The sequence below is a fragment of the Neofelis nebulosa genome, chromosome 1, assembly GCF_028018385.1.
Source record: "Neofelis nebulosa isolate mNeoNeb1 chromosome 1, mNeoNeb1.pri, whole genome shotgun sequence".
Taxonomy (NCBI): domain Eukaryota; kingdom Metazoa; phylum Chordata; class Mammalia; order Carnivora; family Felidae; genus Neofelis; species Neofelis nebulosa.
Window position 1 is genome coordinate 68,775,372 of NC_080782.1, and position 22,422 is coordinate 68,797,793.

The window sequence follows — 22,422 nt, forward strand, 5'->3', positions numbered from 1 at the left end:
GTCATATTTCCTGGTTTTGATTTATGGGGGTTTTATTTTTAAATATTTTAAATATTTTTATTTATATTCTACAGTATGTATTATTTGGTTTTATTTTTGATCAAAGAATGTAGAAGCCAGATTTTTGATTTTTTAATTTTCAAGTAGCTGGGGGATATTTGTGCATGTGTGTTTTTATTATTTATTTGTTTGTTTTACTTCTAGATTTATTGTCACCTGGATATATTATTTCTGTGTCTTGCAATTTTTTTGTTTTTCTTTTTGGAAATTCTTTCTTTAGCTATGTTAATATATTCAATCTGATTACAGTCAGGGCTTGGCAGGGAAGCTGTTTTGTGGCTTTAGGGTGACCTTCCATACAGCTAGTCAAGTACATTAGGTCTCTTTTATACTTGAACTCGAGATGGAAAGATTATTTCCCCATTTTCTTTTCTTTTTTTTTTTTAATGTTTATTTATTTATCTTTTGAGAGAGAGTGAGCGAGAGTGAGCAGGGGGAGGAGCAGAGAGTGAGTGGGAGAAAATCCCAAGCAGCCTCAGGGCTGTCAGCACAGAGTCCCACACAGGGCTCCATCCCATGAACCGTGAGATCATGACCCCAGTAAGTTGCTTAGCCAACTGAGCCACCCAGGTGTTCTTACTTCCCCATTTTCAAACTACTTGGGGGTGGGGGACTTGTTTGTGGCCCTATGTACTACAGTTCCCCTATGAGTACAGTAATAATAGTGCATACCTTACAGGGTTGTTATCAGGATTAAATGAGCTAATATGTGTAAAATGCTTAGCACTCTGCCTGGTCTACAGTAAGCCATCAATAATAGCTCCAGATGATAATATGTTCTTTTTTTCTGAACCCGCAGTTTTGCTTTCCAGTACAAGTCCACTTTGATAGATATAGGGTGGTTTCTAATTACCCCCAACTTCTAACCAAAAATCACAACAACAGATGAAGAAGAAAAGGCAAAGAAAAACTTCTCTACTGGGCATAAATGGGATGTAATGACTTTATGCAGCACCCCCTAACAATCACAATAGCAACAACAACAAAAGCCAAGTTAATTTTGCTTTAAACATGTTCTACCCGGTTCTGTGAAGAGAATTCACAGAGCTGCTGAGCAATGTGCTTACAGCTGAATCCTAATAACAAGAGGTCCTAATTTTCTACTTGTTAAGGACTTGTTCCTCTCCACCGTTCAACTGTGTAAACCTTCCGGGCAGGGATTAGGTCTTTCATTTCTGGTCCTCACCGCTGTGCACAGGTGCCTGACAGAGAGGGTGAAACACAGCTTGAGTTTTGTGGGGGTTGAGAGGTCCCGTATTCGAGTTCTCCAGACCTGAACTAAATTCCAGTTCAGCTACTCAGAAATTAAGTAATCTGCCTTAAGAGTTATGCTTGGGGCTCTATTTACTTGCTTGTTATTATTGGCCAATTATCGTGATCCTTGTTTGCATACATATTTGGATAATAATTTCAGATGATTGTGGAAAAGTGCTTTGTATAAGGTCTTATACATACTTTATACCTCACTAAATCCACTGAAGAGCCCCCTCAAGGTAGGTGAGTTTTACTGATGATTACATGTGAGATAATGGAAAAGTAATCACCAGCCAAATTATTATTCCTTCTATGGATGAGGTAAGATTTAATAATGAGGTAAGATTTTAAAAATCTGCCAATAATAACTACCAAGTGGTGTTTGGTGATTCTTTTAACGACATTAATTTAAAAATTTATGAATTATTATTTGTTCTCATTGCAAGTCTGTCCAAAATGACTAATGGTGTAGCATTGTATTCCTTGTCATGGTCCTCAAACTACATATCCTAGTAAATATGATTTGTAAACACCTGACATTTAGTGATTTGTCAAACATCCTATCCGATCCGTGACTTCACAGCCACTGGAAATGTTACTCATCTTCAAGTAGATGAAAACCAGAATACTTCATGAGGCTGCGAAAGCCACCTGCCACACCCCTTCTCTATTTTCAAGGTGGTCTTTCTGATCTCCCTTTTCTGAGGACAATGTTTGGCGAAAGATCAATTCGCACGGTCGCAGTGACTTTGTTTATAGGCTTTCTCATTCAGCGCTGTCGATTCTAAGCCAGAGGAAGCAGAAAGCCGAAGGATTTGTCATCCTCTGCACGGGTGCCTTCTCTTTTTTACCAGACTTTTTTGGTCTTGGGAGGGGTGCTGCAGCTGCGTGATACTACATCTCCACAGCCCTCTAAATTTAGGCCAGCCTCATCCCTCACTGTCATCACTCACTCCCTCTTGCGTTCGTATTTCTCCCAGTTGGATTTACTCTTGCAAAATTCTTGCGCCATTAATCCGCCGAGGGATACCCCGCCGGAGCCCGACCCACCCGCCTTCCCACACACCCAGGGAACCCTGCCGGGCTGCTGCCAGCCCACACTCACGAGGAATCATTCCATTTCCTGGCGACCAATCAGGGTTCCGTACGCTGCCGCGCCAGCCAATCCAAGCAAACACACGTTGCCCGGGCCAACTTCGGCCACTTGCTCTCGGGTGCGCCCGGGTTCGAGCTGCGGAAAAACTTGGTACTTTCCAATTGGCTGCAATGGCGGAGGTGGCCCGTAGCCCATTGGCTGCTGCCGCCCCGGCTCTGCCTGGCGTGGAAGCTGAGGGAGCTCCCGAGCGTCAGTGTTGCCCCAAGCCGTGAGTGCGGTGCGGCACGTCACGCCTAGCCACTTACCGCGCCTCGCTTTATCTAAGGTAGCGGTGGGTGGAGGCGCGGAGTTACGGCGGAAGTGAGGCGGCCGGGAGGGGAGGCGCCCGGGGCGCCCGGGGCCCTGTCCGGGGCGTTTTCCGGAGCTGCTCCGGGCAGCGGGGCGGCGGAGGCCGGCGTGGAGGTCGGGGGTGGCGGACCCCGGCGTCCGGGCGGTGCAGACCTTACAAGTGAGGGAGGTAAGGTGTCCCCGGAAGGACCCCAATGCTTGCACCTCGCCTCTCGGCACCGGTCACCAGCTTAAGGACTTGGATGCCCACTAGGCGTTTCTGCATCGCTTAAAAGGGGAAGGGGCAGTAAAAACCTCGCGTCCAGAGCCGCAGTGAAGATTCACTGAGGTCGCGTTCTGTGAGTGGGCACAGTGCTTCCTGGTTCGTAGTAGATGCGCAGACAACGTAGGGTCCCATCTTCCCACACCAAGCTCTGACTGAGTGATACTGATAAGAGGCAGCGTTTTCCGGTGCTTAACAATCTTCCAACCCGGATACTAAATGTATTAATTCATCTAAATCGCCAGTAATTTAGTGTTATTATCCCTAATGTACAGTTAAGAAAGATTACCTGAGCTATTTTGGGATCAGGAGCCAGGACAAAATGACAAATTCAGTATGATGTCAGATTTTTTTAATGTAAAATCTCTTCTAGCTTGTGATCAACTTCCGGTGTTTTACAGAATAGACCTTTAGACTGTGAAGGCAGAAGCCCAGGGTTGGAATTCTGACTCTATCGCTTATTAGCTGTGTGATTTTGGACAAAGTGACTTAATTTCTTTGTTACTACTTTGTAAAATCAGTGTAATAGGATCAGCTTTGAGCTTGTTTATGAGGATTAAATGAAATAATACAATTTAAAGTGGCCAGGAAGACTGGTCACATAGTAAGTGATCAATAAATGTTAGCTATTATTATTTTAAGTAAAGGATTAGAGCATTAGGGAGTTCAAAGATGACCTTGGACTCAAACTTAAAGCTGAAATATCATTAGAATTTTTTAAGTTTACTTATTTATTTTGAGAGAGAGGGAAACAGAGAATCCCAAGCAGACTCTGTGCTGTCAGTGCAGAACCCCCATGGGGGATCGAACTCACAAACTGTGAGATGATCTGAGCCCAAATCAAGAGTTGGTTGCTTCACCTACTGAGCCACCCAGGTGTCCCGAGGTATCATTAGAATTTAATATTGCCTTAACTGTTGTAAAAGTCTCAACATGGTTGTAAAGCTAATACTAAAGCTAAAGTGAGCACTGAAACAGAGGGACATTGGTGACATTGTAGAAGTAGGCTTTTCTGTTGGATTCTTGCTATAGCCAGTCTCAAAAATGAGAACCTACTGTTTTTGAGTTTGAAAAGCTAAATTACAAATTCAAAATTGATTGGAAATCAAGGATATGCTGAAATGTTTATGTTAGGTGGAAAAATAATTTGATTTACAAGGCCTTGGTTTGCACAATATCTTGGGGGAAAATCTATGGCATGCTAAATTGAAGCTATTCAACTAAATGAAACCCTTATCAATTGGGAAATTGAAGTTTAAACAATTCTGTTAATAGTTTCTTTCAATAGTGAATTCTGACTTCATATTACATAAGTACGGGTTTTTACAACATTTCACTTTATGTTAGAGGTTAAAGTGTTTATTATGTTTCATATTTAAAATAGAACCTATGGCCATCTCCTTGTGATGTAAATTTAATGAAAATTGGAGTTGTATTGGTCACAGACTATGATGCTGAGAGATGGCCACAAGACAATTTTTAACTTGGGCAGGCTGCCCGCTTTATGATGGCAGCCACTGTCTACACTAGTGATTATTGCAAAGACATGGGCATAGGAAACATGAACAAAAAGTTTAGTCTAAAGTAAGGAAAAAAATGAAGGTGGACATTACTGAGCACTGAGGAATAGAACTGTCAAAAGTAGATAACCTTTTCTAAGGAGCTGCTAGATTCTGATATGATTAAGTGGTACCTGTTCTCTGAAATGTTAAGTGATGGAATTGGAGAGTTTCCTGATGTAGGTCAAGAAAGGGAATAAAAGAATTAGTAAGAGGGAGTTCAGAATAGTATTTAGAACATTTTTCTCACATTCTTCACAGATGGAGATTTTAGTAGAGCATATTGTATACTTTCCTTTCAATTAATGTGAGTACCCTGCTTTATTAGGAGAGCATCAAGACCTTGATAATAACTCCATACTGCCCAACCCCCAATTCGGGAATATGTTTTGAGAGATATGTTATGCCTGCCCACACACAGATAGTTCAGACAGTAGCCATACTCTCTTTTGGACTTAATCTTGATGAAAAAAGTCCATGCAAGAATGAACTGCCTGGTTAAATACTTCATTGGGCTAAAAAAGAGCTTTCTGAGTTTACACTTACTTTGTTTTCCTTTCCTACCTCCTACTCCAGTACCCTTAAAAGAGGCTCATTACTAGTTTTTAATGTTTTAGCTTTTGTTGTTGTTGCAATTAAAAATTTATTTAAAAGGTGGAATAAGTCAAATTTGAGAGCAAAGACTGGATTATATCCATTTCTTTAGTTCTAGGACCTGGTATATGCTAGATATTTGGCAAATAGTAGACTTACTTGAGAAATTGCTGTATTTAATTATGGCAAAGAATGTTTTAGTCATTCAGAAGCTCAAGGATGATTGGTGTAAATGGGTCCATCTTAGATATCTTGAGGTATTTCATGAGTGAGGGTAGTAGCTCACCATCTACCTCTTTTTCCCACTTTTATTTACTGGGTTCCTACTGCATGTTAGCTAGACCTAAGGAGGATAACATTGAGCAAGTCACACTTCTTGCCCCAAAAGATTTACAGTTAAATTGGAAAAGATGACAAGTGAATAATTACAGAGTTGCTGTGAGAAACGTTGGTGGGGTAGGGGGAAGCTAACCTAGTTGTTACAGGAGTCCAGTAAAGAAGAGTAGAAATTAGGCAATAAAGCTCAGCCAGATCATAAAAGGGCCCATAAGCCATATTAAGGAGTTTGGACTTTATAGTGATCAGTAAGAGCGATCAGAAAGATTACTAAGGTAAGCACCTCAAAGATTCAGATTCTCATCTTTATAGGTAGTTTTTCTGGCTCACATTTGTGTAATGGATTTGCACAAAGATGATGTTGTCAATGATAATAGCATCTTTACATTTCATCTTTGATTTCTATCAAGGAGTTTTGAAAAAATATCTTATCTGCCAACCACAGGAACCTGGCAGGCAGCCTTTGGGTTTACAGAATATTGTTTGATCATACCAATCCTAGTAATAGATTAGTTTTTCAAGTCTTCTCTAAGAATTTGTGCTTGTTTGTAACATACCCTTGATTAAGGTCGTTGTACTGGCTACCAAGTCAGCTTGAGGGGGAAATCGGATATATTCCTGACTGGCATACTTTTTGAATGAGATCATCCACTTTTTAGTCTTTGGGTGAGATCTATATTTTGCATCACTTACATAGATCCTAAATTCTACATTATTGAATTTTATATATATACTTTGCCATGTTTCTGGAAGGATATACCACCCCAAAATATACCACTTTGGAATAGGGATTATTTTGAGCTGAAGGCAGTCAGCAGCAAATGCAGAAAGAGCTGTTTTCCGTCCCATTACTGCCTAAAAGTAGGACATAAACTTCCCTTTGTGAAGGTCTTCCTTCTCTTCTCTCCTATACCAGAAGGAGGACAACTCATCACTGGGCACAGAGTTGACACCGTGATTGTCTGAACAAACAAACTTTACTACAATAACTCTTATCTTCTATTAGTTTTCTCTCATATATTTCCTCATAATTTACCACCACTAGAAGCCCAGCCCTCTCTTCCCTTGTTTTATCACTTTTCCACAATTTATCACCCTTTGTTAAAATGATGTATAAGCCCTAGGTCCAACTGCTTTTTTGGATCTCCATTTCTTTATTGTGAAGGCTTCTGTGCACATAAAAATTAAAATATCAATAGTGAATAAAATGTATATGCCTTTTCTCCTGTTAATATACCTTTGTCAATTTAATTTGTAGGTCTCAGAGACAGAACCTAAGAGAGTAGAGAAAAAGGTTTTTTTCCTCCCCTACAGTTCTATATCATCTTATTGTTTATCATTTTGAATGTCTTGTGTGCCCTGCTTTATGCTATTTAAATATTGACTACAATATTGATTTATTTCTGTCACCTTTAGTTTTTAGACCGGTGGTTCTCACCCCTGGCTGGATAACAGAATAATTAGCAAGGCTTTTTAACGAACTTAGATTATGGGGGCCTGCTCCAGATCAGGGCCACTGAATCACACTATCTGCACTGGGCCCTGAAATGCAACATCTAAAAACAGTGTCAAAGAAAACCAGAGGCAGACAGAAGTTAAAGTGGTAAAGGCAAATCTTATTCAAGAACTATTGCAATAATGGAGAATAAACCTCAGTGTAGAACTACAGTCCATTCTGAATACAACAGAGACAAGTGGGGATTTGTTGTCAAGGAGCAGGGTGGGGTGGGTGTCCAGTGGATGGAAAATTGCTAAGAGGAAACATTAGGGGGAAGGGGAATTCTGGCTAAATTGACATAGGATTCGTGCTGAACACAGGGCAGTGTGACAAGATCAAGTAGGTAGGTTGAGGAATTTTTGAGGGTGAGGGGTTTTTGGTAAACTGGCTCAGCAGGATTCTTGATAGAACTGAACCTTGGGGGCCAAGGACAAGCCTAAGAACAAGGCTTGGTTAAAAAGAGCACTCAGAAGAGACTAGGGAGGGAATCTTTGTTAACAGCAACAACTACTACAAAATGTAACAAAGTTGATCCTGATGTATGCATTTGTCCTTGAGAATTACAGCCTCATTCCCATAGAGGTTTGAGGCTTGACATTTCATGTAGATCTTTTCTTGATCTCCTTTGTAGTAGTAACTTGATGGTTCTGTAAACTGCAGATTTTGCCCAGAAGCTTTTTCTCCTTTATCCTTTTTACTGGAGTGCACCAAGGCACCAAAAGGACACAAAATTAAAATAAAACAATTCTTGTTTTGAAGCAGACACACTTCAACAAATATTAAGGACCTATTGTGTTCCAGGCAGTGTTCAAGTTGGTGGGGAAACACTGGTAAATAAGGCAGGCAAAGGCCCCTGCTTTGTTAGTTGAAGATGCGATGGTGAAAGAGTAGAATACAGTACACCAATAAATAAACAGGTTAATTTCATAATGTGATAAGCACCACGAAGAAAATAAAAGAAGGATATAATGATGACTTGTAGAAGGCTGTATTTAAGACAGGAGGTTTAAAATGAAGTTGTCATTACAAGTTGTTATTAGTCATGCTCAGATTTGGGATTTAATAATGCATGCATAGAAATAGCAAGTGCAAAGCCCAAAGTCAGTGACAGGCTTGGCCTATTTGAGGGACAGAAAGAAAACCAGTAGGACAAGAATATTGTAGGCAGTGAGGCTTTGACTTTGAGCTACTAGCTCAGTTTCCATTGTAAAAATAAATTGTTAAGATGGGGAAGACTGAGTCAAATTGAGGGAAGCCTGGGGAAGCAAGAGGTACCCACTGGGATGAAGCTCTAACTAGGCTTCTGGATCTGGGACTTTGGGGTGCTGTCTCTCCCCATTTCCCCCTCTCTCCTTTGGTCTTTCCACACTTCAGCCTCAGGATAGCCAGATTTTTTGCATGCTTGCATGTTAATCAAAGACGCCTGGAGCGATTATTCTAAAAGAAACCTGCAGAACTGCATGGACTTTTCTAACCCAGCCTACAAAGTCATGCAGTCACAGACCACTTCTTGATGGGAAGTATATCAAAGCATTTGCAGCAATGTGTTAAAACCAACACATTACAGAACCCCTCATTATATTAAGTTTATTATCTTTAAGGCTAGTAATCATTGCTCTTTAAAAACATTGTTGAATAGTAGCTTATCTTTGGAATTGTGAATAATATAGTACTTTTATTTTTTATACAGTTAAAATTATTGCCTTAAAATTATGAACCATTTGTTTATGCTGTACTAGTAGTTCTAAAAGTCTTCCTATGACCTCCTTCCTTACACAGATACCTTACTGAGTCCTATAACATCTCACTGAATGAAATAAAATATTGAAAACGGTACAGTTCTTCAAACTTTTGAAATTGTTCAGAGTTCTGTAGCCCTATCCTGAAAGAATGTATGAGCAGGTTTCTGCTTGTGCTTCTTGTTCATTTGTTTGCTAGAATGAGTCCTAAATCTGTTGGATGTTAAATTAAAATTTTAATGGCTGAAGCTCTAAGGACTTTTTTAAAGAATTTATTCCTTGTGTATTTTATAGTTTGGAAACAGCAATTTTTTTTTCTTTAAGTTATCTAGAATTCTATAATGTATATCTTTTTGTTATATTCTATTAGGAAGGGAAATAGGATTGTGTTTTATTTTTATAGGAATAATTTTAATAACTCAAAATATGTGATTCTCATCCTTGATTAGGTGTTATTCATCTTGGAAGCTTTTAGGAAAACTATGCCCAGGTCCTACTCTCAGAGATTCTGAGTAGTTAATTTGGGGTGGGATTCAGGTGTAAGTATCTTTGACAGCTCCCCAGGTGATTCTGTTATGAAGCCAGATTTGAGACTCCTCGGTCTACTGCGTCAAACTGTGATCTTTGCTGATGCTAATCCTTGTCTCTGTAACAGGAGAAAGGAAAAAAGAAAAAAAAAAATGGAAGGGCTGCCTGATGCTGCTGTCTTTGCAACTAGACTTAAAAACACTCTCATCCAGTATCATAGCATTGAAGACGATAAGTGGCGAGTTGCCAAGAAAATGGTAAATTATTTAAATTACTTCTATTTGGGGTTTATCCTTTATCTAATGAGTTGGTTGATGACTTTCAAAATGGTCAGGGAAAATAGGACCATTCTTTGGAAAGATGTGCAGGATAGATAATTATGCTAATAAAATCAGTGTTTTTACATCTCACCAAGGCAAAAACATAATAATCCTGTACTGCTTTCATTACTGCTTTAGCTAGCGGACATGAGAATAGACTCTTGGCAACAAGAGCCTATAGTATAGCTTCTAAAGTCAACATATAGAATGTATGGATAGTTTGGAAGAGTTTCAGATATTTCAGTAAGCCTGTGAGGGTGGCCATTTCGTTTTCTTTCTTACCAGTGGGACTTGTCCAAACTATCACATGGCTGAGTGTTGACAGAAGTAGCCCTGGATCCAGGACTCTTGCAGTGAAGCACTCTAGCTTGTCTGATGGTCAAGATTTCTTGGGAAATGATCAGAAAAAGGATGTAGGGACTAATTCAAGGTAGCACTGCCATAATAGCTGTGACTTGTTTGATTTAAAAAAATATACATGAGCAAGGTCAGAATGAAATATTTAGCATTCCTTTTGTCTTAGTTTAAATGTGTCAGTAATGGTAAATAGAGAAGATTGGAGTGAGGCAAATAATAATGGCTGGCAAGATAGAGCCTTCACTGTATCTTAACAGTGTTTGGATCTCATTAAGCTACTAAAAAATCTTTTTTGGAGGTCTGTACTTTAAGGAAGATGTGAAGAACTTTAGGAAACAGAAGAAATTCAGATATGGATCATTTGATGGCATAAAAGACTTCTATGTATCTCTTTGAATATTTACTTAAGTTTTATTTTAATGCAAGGACATGCTCTGCAATTTGAAATTGTTGGTTTTATGTCCATATTTCTAGCTAGGTGATTATTTATGTCCATATACTGTTTTTATTTTTCTAGAAAGATGTAACAATTTGGAGAAAACCTTCAGAAGAATTTAATGGATACCTGTAAGTAAATTCTTCTAGTTTTATGTAGCTCTTAAGACATTGCCAAATTTCCTATATATAAATGATCACTAAATCATCATTGCCAGTGAAATTTGGCTTTTAATATTTCAAACTTTCTGGGAAGCAAATCACCTTATGAATTCAGAGTCTTAAAATGTCTATATCCCTTGTGGACTGAGGTGGTGGTAAGGGAATCATAAATAATGATATCAAATGGCCGATAAAATCTTAACTTCTTAGCATGTTGTATAAGACCTTTCTAGTCTTCTGTATTTACTCAGTGCTATAGCATACTTTATTCTAAGAATTCATCTTAAAGAAATCATAAGAAAGATAATAGTTGAGTACTTATCTCTTCCATCACAGCATTACTTATAATATTAAAAATTACAAACAACTTGAATAATCAATAGTCAGAGAATGGTTAAATTTTGAAATGTGGTATCTTACAGTCTTTAAAAACTACATTTTAAAATATTATTTAAAAACCCAAGAAAATGCTCACAATGTAATGTAAAGTGAATAAAGCAGAATACCAAATTGCAGGTAGCACAATTGTGAGTTGACTTTATATATATATTTTTAAAATTTTTTTAATGTTTATTTTTGAGAGAGAGAGAGAGAGAGAGAGACAGAGTGCAAGGTGGGGAGGAGCAGAGAGAGAGGGAGACACAGAACCCAAAGCTCTAGGCTTTGAGCTGTCAGCACCAGAGCCCGACACAGGGTTCAAACCCACAAACTGCAAGATCATGACCTGAGCCGAAGTTGGCCACTTAGCCGACTGAGCCACCCAGGTGCCCCTATATACTTTTATATATTAAAATGTTTTTACTTGGAGCTCCTGGTGGCTCATTCAGATGTGCGTCTGACCCTTGATTTCAGCTCAGGTCATGATCCCAAGGTTGTGGGATCGAGCCCTGTGTCGGACTCTGTGCTGACAGGGCAAAGCCTGCTTGGGATGCTGGCCTTCCCTCTGCCCCTCCCCTGCTTGCTGGAGCACACATGTGTGCACGCTCTCTGTCTCTAAAATAAAAAAATAAAAAATAAATGTTTTTACTTAACACCAAACATATACCTCTAGACTGCAGTTTTATATGTGATTTTTGTTTCCATTTTTTTTGGTATTTACATATAGTTGAACACGAATTATGCTTTTAACCAGAAAAAAAATAATTGTTTTTTTAAAGCCAGTGGAGACAATTGCCTTGTGTAATTGCAGTGGAATATTCACATCCTTGGGACTCAGCCCTTTTAAAAATGAAACTGTTCTGAAGTATAATACCAAAGATAGCATTTCCAGAAAAATGAGTTATACAATATTTATGTCAAGGACCAGGAAACTGGAGTTGCGGATTAAGCATTGTAAGCAAGTGTGAATTAATCATTTAGATCACCAATTCCCAGTAGGGGTTGAAAAGCATAAAAAGTGCCAAGAGAGCATTACACTTGGTGATTTGAGAGAACTTCATAGAAGAGTCAGCATATGAGCTGACCTTTAAAGGAGGAATGGCTATTTCTTAGGGAATGAAGAACTGATTCGTATTCCAGGCAGAGGGGATTGCATCTCCTCCAGAAACACACATGGGAAACACTCTAAGGAGTTTGTTTAGGGAAGTAGAAGTTGTGTTCGTATAGCTGGAGCGTAAAGTAAGGGTGAGGAGAGCATATGTCTGAAGGATTTTTGAATTCTAGAATAAGAAATTCAGTATTGCACTTACCCTTGTTTACCCCTGACCCCGACCTCCCAGGTCCTCAAAGATTTTGAACTTCCTCTGATAGCACTGTGAAAAATGGAACATGGAAATGAGTGTGGAGAGTTTAGAGAAGAGGTTTTGCCCTGGGAATCCATGGCTAGCTTTTTGAAGTTTCCTTGAGATCATATATATAATTTGGTGTCAATGTTATATTCCTGGGAAGAGATCTTTGGCTTTTTTTTTTTTTTTTTTTTTTTAAGAAACTTAAAGAGACATGTGATCCAAAGAGCTAGAAATGGTTGCAGTGTCGAGTTGGACGCAGAGTGGCCTAAGTGGGAGTTGATAAGGGCAGGTGAACGTGACAGAGATCTAAAGATGGTGGTGGAGGTAATGAGAGCCAAATATTGTCCTGAGCACTTTACATTTAGGAAGTCATCTTGATAAAACATGGTGACTTTAGTCGTGACTACTGAAATAGGGTTGAGAGAGTCCAAGTTGAATCCCACATATCTAATTTGGGTGACTGGATTAACTTGTATTGCCCCCACTCCCACCATCCACCCAAAGTTAGAGAACACAGGAGGGAAGAGCAGATTTAGGATAGGGGAGACAATGTAAGTTTGAGCTGGAAGCATTTACAAGACGATAAAACAGCTTCAGATGCTTTAAAAAAACTTTTAGAGGGGCGCCTGGGTGGCTCAGTAGGTTAAGCGTTCTCCTCTTGATTTCAGCTCGGGTCATGATTTTGTGGTTCCTGAGATCGAGCCCCATGCCAGGCTCTGCACTGACAGTGTGGAGCCTGCTTAGGATTCTCTCTCTCCCCGTCTCTCTGCCCCTCCCCCACGCACATGCATGCTCTCTTCTCTCTCTCCCTGAAAATAAATAAATACACTTAGAAAAAAGACTTTTAGAAAGACCCCCCTCTGAAAGGTTACTGATAAAGCTGGTCTATCTCTCATTTCTTCTCTTTTCTTTCCTCCCCAGTTAACTAGTATCTTAAAGTGTATGTTATTCCTGTTTTATTCTTTGACCACATATGTGTGTTTCCGTCAGTAATTTCCTTTAATTTTTTCCATTTAACATTGTGTTTTCAAGATTTAGCCATGTTGTTACATGTAGACCTATTCTTCCATGTTCATAAGAAAATGCTGCGATGTGTTTCCCTGTATTTGCAAATTTGCCTACTGACAAATTTTTAGGTTGTTGTCAGTTATCCCTTATAAGGTACAGTGCTATAGTAAACTTCTTAGGTATTTGTCTCCTACACACGTGTGATTTTCTTTGGGCGTGCACCTGGGTTGGCTACACTAGACGTTAACCAAATTGCTCTCTAAAGTGATGGTAGCAGTCTGAGAGTTCTCATTCCCTTCCATTCAGTACTGGTTATGTTTTTAATCTCTGCCAATCTCAGGGGTGTGAGATGGTATCTTGTTGCTATTTGCTTGATTATGAGTGAAGTTGAGCATCTTTTCTAAATTTATCGACATTTCAGGGCAATCTTAACGTATCCTTTGCCCATCTTTTCTTTAGATTATATTTGTTTCATTAGTTTATAGGAATTAATTATGTATTCTCTGTAATAATTATGTCTGTTCATATGTGTTGCACATGCCTTCTTCCAGTCTGTGCTGGTTTTAAAAGAAACTTACTAATTTTGTCATTTGTGATATGCAAGTTTTTAATTTCAACTGTCTCATATTATTTGTGTTTTTGTGTGATTTATGTATTCAAGAAATCCCCCTGTATCTTGAGTTCACAAAGTTCAAAGTTTTAAATTTTATGTGGTGGTTTTTAGTCTATCTGGAATTAATTGTTTTGAATGCTGTCAAGTAGCGGTTCAGTTTTTAATTTCTCTATTAGGATAAGTGTTGAATCAAAGCACCATTTATGGAATAGTACATCCTTTCCCCATTGATATGTAATGCCACCTTTGAAACATGCCAAGTTCTGATAAAATTCACGAGCCAATCCTCGGTGTTCTCTTCCTGGGTGACCTATTTTTCTTTTCTTGTCATAAAAAAGTTTTTGAAAGAGCAAAAATATATGTATACTAATAACATGTTAGAGCATAACTGAAAAAAGAACAGCATACAAAATAGATGAAGCATTAGCGTTCTGCCAACTGTTTTCAGCTATCCCGTAACGTGAAGGTACTTTACTATGTTCATGACAACATAATTTGCCATGCATATCTTATCAGATTTGAGGGCAAACAGTACAGTCTGATAAAATAATTGACATCACTACATTTATCAGAAAAACAGTTGGGATTTACTCCCTTTAAAAAATCTTTGTTAACTTGTACTCTTTTTGAAGTTAGCTCTGAACGATGCGGGCATGCTGAGATTTTTCATTCTAATAGCATTTGACTTTAATATTCTTTCTCCAGTTTCAAAGCCCAAGGTGTTATAGATGACATCGTCAATAGTGTAATAGACCATATACGCCCTGGTCCCTGTCGCTTGGATTGGGACAGCTTAATGACTTCAATGGATATTTTGGAACACTTTGAAGAGGTATTTATTTAGAAACATTACTTCAGATTGTGTGTGTGTTTGTGAGAGAGAGGCAGAGAGACAGAGCGAGCATGTAAGCATGAGCATGTATACATACACGTATTCATTGCTTTGAGAGTAGGTAGTCACGGCAAAGATCTCATAGGGGAATCCTTGATGCCTTTTAAAAAGCTTGAGTTTCCTCGTATTAACTAATGAGTATTCATCAGAACTGAATTTGTTTTCCACAATAGCTCTACCCTTGCTGCTTAAGAAAATTGTCAGTGTCTTTAATGAGGCTTTGAAATCTAAAATTCTGAAAACACCACCATCGTATTCAGGTTTCTAGGTAATTGTATGTTTTTCCATTAATTATTAAGCCAAAATTAAAGACCAAAGATAAAAATGCCACCTTAGGCATTAGAGAATTATGTAACCAAAGTGGGTTGTCTTCTTTTTCTATTTTTATTAATTCATTCTTGCCATGTTTGAATTTCTTTATTGAACTATTTGGTGTTTTAGTCCAAGGATTTGTGGATTTTATTTTAAACACCTGTAGTCTACACCATCTGTTTCCATGTTGAATATCATATAGGATAAAAGGCCACTGTATTGAATTAGAGATTTGGATACTGGGCAACTTAACTCTTTGTGTTTTGATCATATATCTTATTCACAAACATACAGTAGCAGTGATATTTAGAATAGAGATCTAAACCTGTAAGAATCACTGTAAGAATTGTTATCAATAATAATTATAATACATTTTAAATGAGTATCAGTTTTTTACTAAAGATTAATTAGTGATGCATGAGTCAATATATATTTCCTTAGTAATACCTCTTACCTGTTCCCTTTCAGAATTGCTGTGTGATGCGTTATACTACTGCTGGCCAGCTTTGGAATATAATTTCCCCAAGAGAGTTTGTTGATTTCTCCTACACTGTGGGCTATGAAGAAGGGCTTCTATCCTGTGGTAATTATATCAAAACCTTAAACTTTTTTTCATTTGTTTTAAATATTTGAGTTTTCTAGGCTGGATGTTTCTTTCTACGTGAGATATATTTTCAGCCTTCACACTTATTTTGTAATCACTTTAAGCTTTGCAAACACCCTAGGAAGTAAAATAACAATATCAAGTAGGGTTTGGGAATCTTTCTGGTAAGTTTTTTTTTCTCAGTTACATGGTAGCTTCCACGTTGTGGCTGACAAATATGAGTTAAATGACTGCCTATGAGAAAGGGATATAGTAAATGGATTTCCTTTTAAGTCACTCTCAGAAAACAACTTCTTAGTCATATCCATAGAAAGAATAGACTTGGTATGTGTTAGAGTGTTTTTCTTTCCTTGAGCTGTGTAATAGTTGTCTTCTAAAAATTAAAAATACTGCTCTTAGAAGGCTCCTGCTTTCTGAAATAGATCTATAGGTAAATTGATCTTTTTTTTATGTGTAGTATATACTTGAGTTAGCAGTTGTAGGTAAGTATCTCCTTGTTCACTCTTAACCAGCCAGTACCAAAGTTGGATGTGGTAGTGCCTTTAGGGAGTAGTGGTGGTACCATAGTTTTGATTTTTGGTACCTTGAAGCCTGGATGCTACAGCCACGATTCATAGTTTCCAAGGAGTTACCAGGATGACATAATGTTACCTATTCTGACGTGACTAGAACTTTCCCCATTACCTACTTACCAGCCCCCTGCCAGAATTCTAGTTGGTAATTATCTTTTTCATTCTTCCACGGTCACTCTTAGGGCTTAGTTTTTCATCTACATGGATAAGAAGAAAAATAGTTAAACAAGATATCTGATGATAATTTTTAATGAGAGTTTTAGACTAATCTCAGTCACTGCTAAGTGTTAATTTAAAATTTCCTTGTAGGGGTAAGTCTTGACTGGAGTGAAAAGAGACCAGAATTTATTCGTGGATATAACCATCCCTGTGGTTGGTTTTGTGTTCCGCTTAAAGACAATCCTCACCAGAGTCTTTTGACAGGCTATATTCAGACGGATCTGCGTGGGATGATTCCGCAGTCTGCAGTCAACACAGCCATGGCAAGCACTTTAATCAACTTCTATGGTGATTTACAAAAAGCCTTACAAAAGGCATAATATGTTTAAACTTGTAGTACAGTAGACCCCAGAGTCAACTTTTGCTCTCAGCTGCGTGGCCTGTAAAAATCATCCTTTCCTCTCCTCCATGTAGCCTGTGGAAACATTTGAGATGATTTGTTGGTTTATTTTATTCCCAAACTAAATAGTTATCTAAGAGAGGGCATTTCAGTTTTCTTAAATAGTTATTTGCACAGTGTTTGGTACAGCAGTGTGTCTGAGCACGGAGAGTATGACAGAGATCCATGAAGAAGTAGGTATACTTCTTTGACCTAAACTCTTTAGAAACTGAGTAGTGACTCAGTATGAATATTTTGCCTGCTTGGAAATTAGAGAAAGCATAAGCTTCATGCTATTAGTTAAAATCATCTATTTTAGAGGTTTATGAACATTTTATAAGTTTTAACTTTTTCTGGAAGTTAAATATTAGTGTTTTACTTTGGTATGCTATATGAGTTTGTCAATATCTTGGACTAAAGAAAAAAGCTGTTTATATTTTGTAAAGGTGATTTTCATTGTCAGTTGACTTGCACTACTTTATAAGTATTGAAAAAATCAGAAATAAAAATAAAGTAACTATAAATACAATTCAAATACAATTCTGTTTTGATACCTAGATAACATTATTTTATGGATATCTTTAAAAATGTATTTGTGTCTTTCTGTGAGTTTATTTTGGAAGTCTTAAAAAGCATTTATGCATGGATAAGACAAAACAAAACTGCCAAATGTGTGCTGGGGACACCACATTGATTGGGTTGTGTGAAAGGGTTGGGGGTATCCTCTATTCACCAACAGAAAATTATCTGTCTATAAAGTCAAATTCAGTGAATGTTTTCTTCATGTTTCATTTTTTTAAAGATAAGCCCTCAAGAAATAGCTTTAATTCTGAGAAGTATCTGATATTCTTTAGGAAAATAATGAGATTTTCAGTCTTTCTCATTTGACCCATGTTCATGTTTCAAAGTATCACTCACCTCATAAAGTATTACTGACTACATCATAAACATTGTGACAGATCTTCATCTGGTGCTTTAACAAATGCATTCATAGATTTATCCACATGCCTGGATGAGTCATTTTATAACTAGCATGGATGAGAATAGGTCCCTTGAGTCTAGGGCTGCCTTAAATGAACATTCCTGAATAATTTTAACATTCCAAATGATTCTTTGGCTTTTGAACTAACCACCTGGTTTACTTTTAAAATGAGATCTTGAGGCAACTCATTCAGTGTAGCCATGAAGATGTGTGTATTTATGTTCGTGTATGGGCACACGTTTTGAAATCTATCTTTGTGTTCAGTGTGAGTTCTTTATGTGGTACTATTACTGTTTCCATCATTTGTTTCTCCTCCTCCTCCTCCCTTCCTCCTCTCCCTCCTCCTCCTCTTTTTTTCTCTTCCTTCTCCTCCACCTCTCCCTCCTTCCTTCCCTTACTCCCCTTCTTATTCTCCTTCTCCTTTTTCTCCTTTTTGATTAATATATTCCAGTGTTCTGTCTAGGATGGCAAAATACCAGCAGATGTCCAGTTACAGGGTGCCCAGATTGTGTGAGGGATTTGTGATTAGATTGCCTGAACTGGGTACCCCCAAAGCAAATAAACTGTCCACTCAGCAACTCTAATGTTCTCTTTGTCCTTTTCAACTTATACCTCCAATTAGTGATTACATAATCCACTGTTGAATTGGACCCATTGCACATAAAAGGACACTCATGGAAACATTTTTATTGCAATATTGAGTCATATGATAGTTTGAGAAATAGTATTTGAGTTACCTGAAATGTATATGCAGCTTCTAGATGGCACTTTAGATCTGCTACATTCTAGCTGTACTTCTTTTTTTTTTAACAGCCTTATTGAAATATAATTTACATGCTATACAACTTACTGGTTGTAAGTATACAATCCAGTAATTTTTGAATACATCTATAATTGTGCAGCCATCACCACAGTCCAGCTTTAGAACATTTCCATCAACCAAAAAGATCCCTTTGCCTGTTTGCAGACTCATATCTAACCAAAGTTTAGCATAGTTGCCAGCATACAGGGGATGAGAAAGATTACAGCAGGTTTTATTTGGTTTTGTTTTTAAGAGTAGATTCTAAGTTCAGGTACCTCGTGGTAATATTTTAAATATGTTATCTGAAATACCATAATTATACAAAAATTTAATAATATGGGTTGGGATTACTATTAACATATAATTGAGTCTGCTCTTTCTGTACAGTGCTGTAGAAGAATGGAAAACTAATGTGAGCCGTATATATAATTTAAAATTTTCCAGTGGCCACATGAAAAAGATAAAAAGAAACAGGTGAAGTTAATTTTAATAATGTAATTTATTTAACTCAGTAGATCCCAAACATCATTTCAACAAATAATCAGTGTGAAACTCAATAAGATAGATTACATTCTTCTTTGTTACTAATTCTTTGAAATCTCGTGTGTATTTTACTTACTTGGATTAGCCACATTAAAAAAAAAATTTTTTTTAAATCTTTTTTAAATCTTTATTTAAATCTTTTTAAATTTTTTTAAATCTTTATTTATTTTTAAGAGGGGAGCGGGGAGGGGTAGAGAGAGAGGGAGATATAGAATCCAAAGCAGGCTCCAGGCTCTGAGCTGTCAGCACAGAGCCCAATGCGGGGCTCAAACTCACAGATCGTGAGATCATGGCCTGACCTGAAGTCAGACACTTAACTGACTGAGCCACCTAGGTGCTCCTTGGATTAGCCACATTTTAAGTGTGCATTATCAACATTGGGCCAGTGGCCTGTATTTAATAGCACAGTTCTCTAGTATATGTATTAATTTGTGTTTTTATAATATGAAGTAACGAATTTCATGGAATTGCTCTCTTAAATACAAAATTTTTTTCTAATCTCTGGAGCCTTCAATGCTTGCTAAATGGGGACTTCTGAACATTAGAAATAAATCAGTTTGTAGTTGTTAATAATATAACAATTATAGCCAAAAAATGTTTTCCTTTAAATATAATTAATTTTTGTAAGGCAGTTAATGAAACAAAAAATATAATCTGCCTTGTTAGGTGGTTGATTATTTTTCTCTAGCTTATAGCTAGTTTGTATTAGAAACACATTTACACAGGGAATACTTGGCATAGTACTGTTTTCAGTACTTGTTACCTACTTTTTTAAGGACATTAGTTTCATACAAAAAATAATAATTTATCATAACTGATACTTTTGCATGAAGTATTAGTTTGCATTGATAACTAACTCTTGATTAACCCTTGGAGTTTAACACAATACTTAGCAAAAATAATTGCAGGAATTTACTGGTTGCAGTTATGTATAATATGAACTGCTAGAGTGTTAAAGAGAGATTGTAAATGTTAAAAATCTCTTCATTTTACTGTTGACTGATGTTGGATGTATTTGAAATTGTAGATTTCTACATGTAAGATTATCTCCCAATAAAAATAATTTTCTTTTTCTCCCTCCTCCCTCTTTCTTTATTAACTGAAGGACAAAGTATCAATACTCAGGTTGAATTAAATTCACATCTCAGACGAAAACCTCTGTAACTGAGGTTGCCTCTGGAGAAGATGGGAAAACATTGCACAGTTTAAGCCTTTAATTATTTGTTGAGCTTTTAGGTATGAGTAATTCCCTTTGATGTAAACAAAAACTTTACCTGTTTACTCAAGAGCACACTAGCACCCTTAGAATCAGTGGTTAAAATCCAGATCCTTTTACTTACATGGATTCTGCAGGTATCCCAACCCAATGGATAAATTATGGAATCCAGAGAAGTTAGGGGACTTGACCAGGTTTCCATCAGAATGTGTGTCGTATAATCACTCGTCTGCTGTATTTTTCCCTTGCCTTTCTTACTCAACTTCTAGAAGTGGGGGGTGGTGGAATCTGAGCATAGAAGAAACATAGGAAGTTGGAATTATAATTCATTATTTTGTTGTTTCCAAAGATTTTACGTGTATAGTCAAATAAAACTTTGTCTCTTGCAATTCAATAAAAGCTATACTATATATAGATTTTATTTTTTAAAAAGTTTATAATTCTTTTATGAGCCAATATGAAACTGGAACCTTTAATAAAAGCATGTTTTAATATAAACTGTGTATTTATTTTTAAATTGCTATGAAATATTTCAGAATAAAATTACTAGACATTCATAATCATTGACACTGTCTGAGTTGTATTAACCTTAAGTACTGGCAAATAGTTTCATGTATCTGAACTTAAAGTATGTAATTTAACTTTTTAAACTCTTACAAAAGAAAAATATAAACTGGAAAATAAAGATTAGTAACTCACATGCTTATCTCGCACCAAAGTCTCATATAATATTAGCCAAAATACTGCTGAATTTTGGTTTGCTATTATATAGCCAAGATGATGATGAATGTGATATTCCCTTATTTCAGTAACATATACACAGGGTTTGTTGTACCCACGTTTAAATAACTGTGTTAACTTGGCTAGGAGTTGTCATAATTTCATTTGAAGTTGAAGAAATCCAGAAGTGAAGTGATGACACGGACCCTTGATCTATGTTACCACAAAGTGTTATGGGTACTGTGGGCAGTATGCACTAGAAAATAATCACTATGACATGGTTTCAACAAACAGTATTTTTTCTCATTTACTAAAAAATCTGGATATAGGTAATTTAGGGTTTATCAGCTCAAAGATGTCAGGGCCAGAGTTTCTACAGTTTTTATCTTTCTCTCATAATGATAAGGTGACTGACTAGCCCTGAAAATTACATGTGCATTCAAGTCAAGAAGCAGGGGAAGGCATGGCAACATGCACTGGTCTCTTCTATCAGGGAAGCAAATGCTTTCCCAGAAGCCTCCACTACCTCTCTTCTCCAGTAGTCTCTGCCACATGACCCCCCCCCCACCCCCCACCCCCCGGCTGTAAGGATGGTTAGGGAGGCAAGCATAAGAATTTCCAGCCTCTTGAAGAGAGGGATGGTGATGAATGACTCTTTAGATAGCCAACCATAGCATCTCTTAGTGGATCAGCTCTGGAAAGTGTGTATAAGGCTCTTTCAAATGTCAGTAGGAAAATGATAAGACTACCAAAATAGAAATGAAAATAGCAAAGTAGTCATTCACTTCATGAAAAACTTACTGGGCCTCTTTTACATGATAGACACTACATAGCTATTCTTAGAAGCAATGGAGCTGCTTCTGTAGGTTGTTAATTTTTTTTAATGCTTATTTATTTTTGAGAGAGAGAGACATAGTGCAAACAGGGGAGGGGCAGAGAGAGAGGGAGACACAGAATCCAAAGCAGGCTCCAGGCTCGGAGCTGTCAGCACAGAGCCTGATGCGGAGCCCAAACTCACGAACTCAGATCATGACCTGAGCTGAAGTTGGATGCTTACCTGCCTGAGCCACCCAGGCACCCCATCTGTAGATTGTTAATGGCTGGTGTCAACAAGAATGACCTGTTTCTATTACACCGTAATATTTTCAGAATATATAATAGGTGTTATTCTATTCCCCATAAGAGAATTATCTTATTCTATTCCCCTGGAGCAAAGGGTCCACTATGGATGAAGCCTTCTGTAGCTATGAGATGACAGAAAATTGCCGGAACACATGACCTGCAA

General features: G+C 37.5%; 1 protein-coding gene across 3 annotated transcripts; it reads left to right on the forward strand.

Moving 5' to 3' along the window:
* The first annotated feature begins 2,507 nt into the window (after positions 1-2,507).
* Positions 2,508-21,117, forward strand: STARD4 (StAR related lipid transfer domain containing 4). 3 transcript variants are annotated; one of them, XM_058725139.1, is made up of 6 exons: positions 2,508-2,932; positions 9,409-9,531; positions 10,469-10,518; positions 14,602-14,728; positions 15,569-15,683; positions 16,586-21,117. In XM_058725139.1, the coding sequence occupies exons 2-6, from the start codon at positions 9,427-9,429 to the stop codon at positions 16,813-16,815; spliced, it is 627 nt and encodes a 208-aa protein (XP_058581122.1). In that variant the 5' UTR covers positions 2,508-2,932; positions 9,409-9,426; the 3' UTR covers positions 16,816-21,117. The 3 variants fall into 3 exon arrangements, with proteins under 3 accessions (XP_058581122.1, XP_058581128.1, XP_058581135.1); XM_058725145.1 differs by having other exon boundaries at positions 2,508-2,927; positions 9,402-9,531; XM_058725152.1 differs by having other exon boundaries at positions 2,508-2,735; positions 9,402-9,531.
* Positions 21,118-22,422: the final 1,305 nt, after the last annotated feature.

Excerpts from the sequence above, each read along its gene's own strand:
- STARD4 (XM_058725139.1), top strand. The coding sequence starts at position 9,427 with ATGGAAGGGCTGCCTGATGCTGCTGTCTTTGCAACTAGACTTAAAAAC. Across the intron at positions 9,532-10,468 it reads GGCGAGTTGCCAAGAAAATG|AAAGATGTAACAATTTGGAG; the intron begins GTAAATTATTTA and ends TTATTTTTCTAG. Across the intron at positions 15,684-16,585 it reads AGAAGGGCTTCTATCCTGTG|GGGTAAGTCTTGACTGGAGT; the intron begins GTAATTATATCA and ends ATTTCCTTGTAG.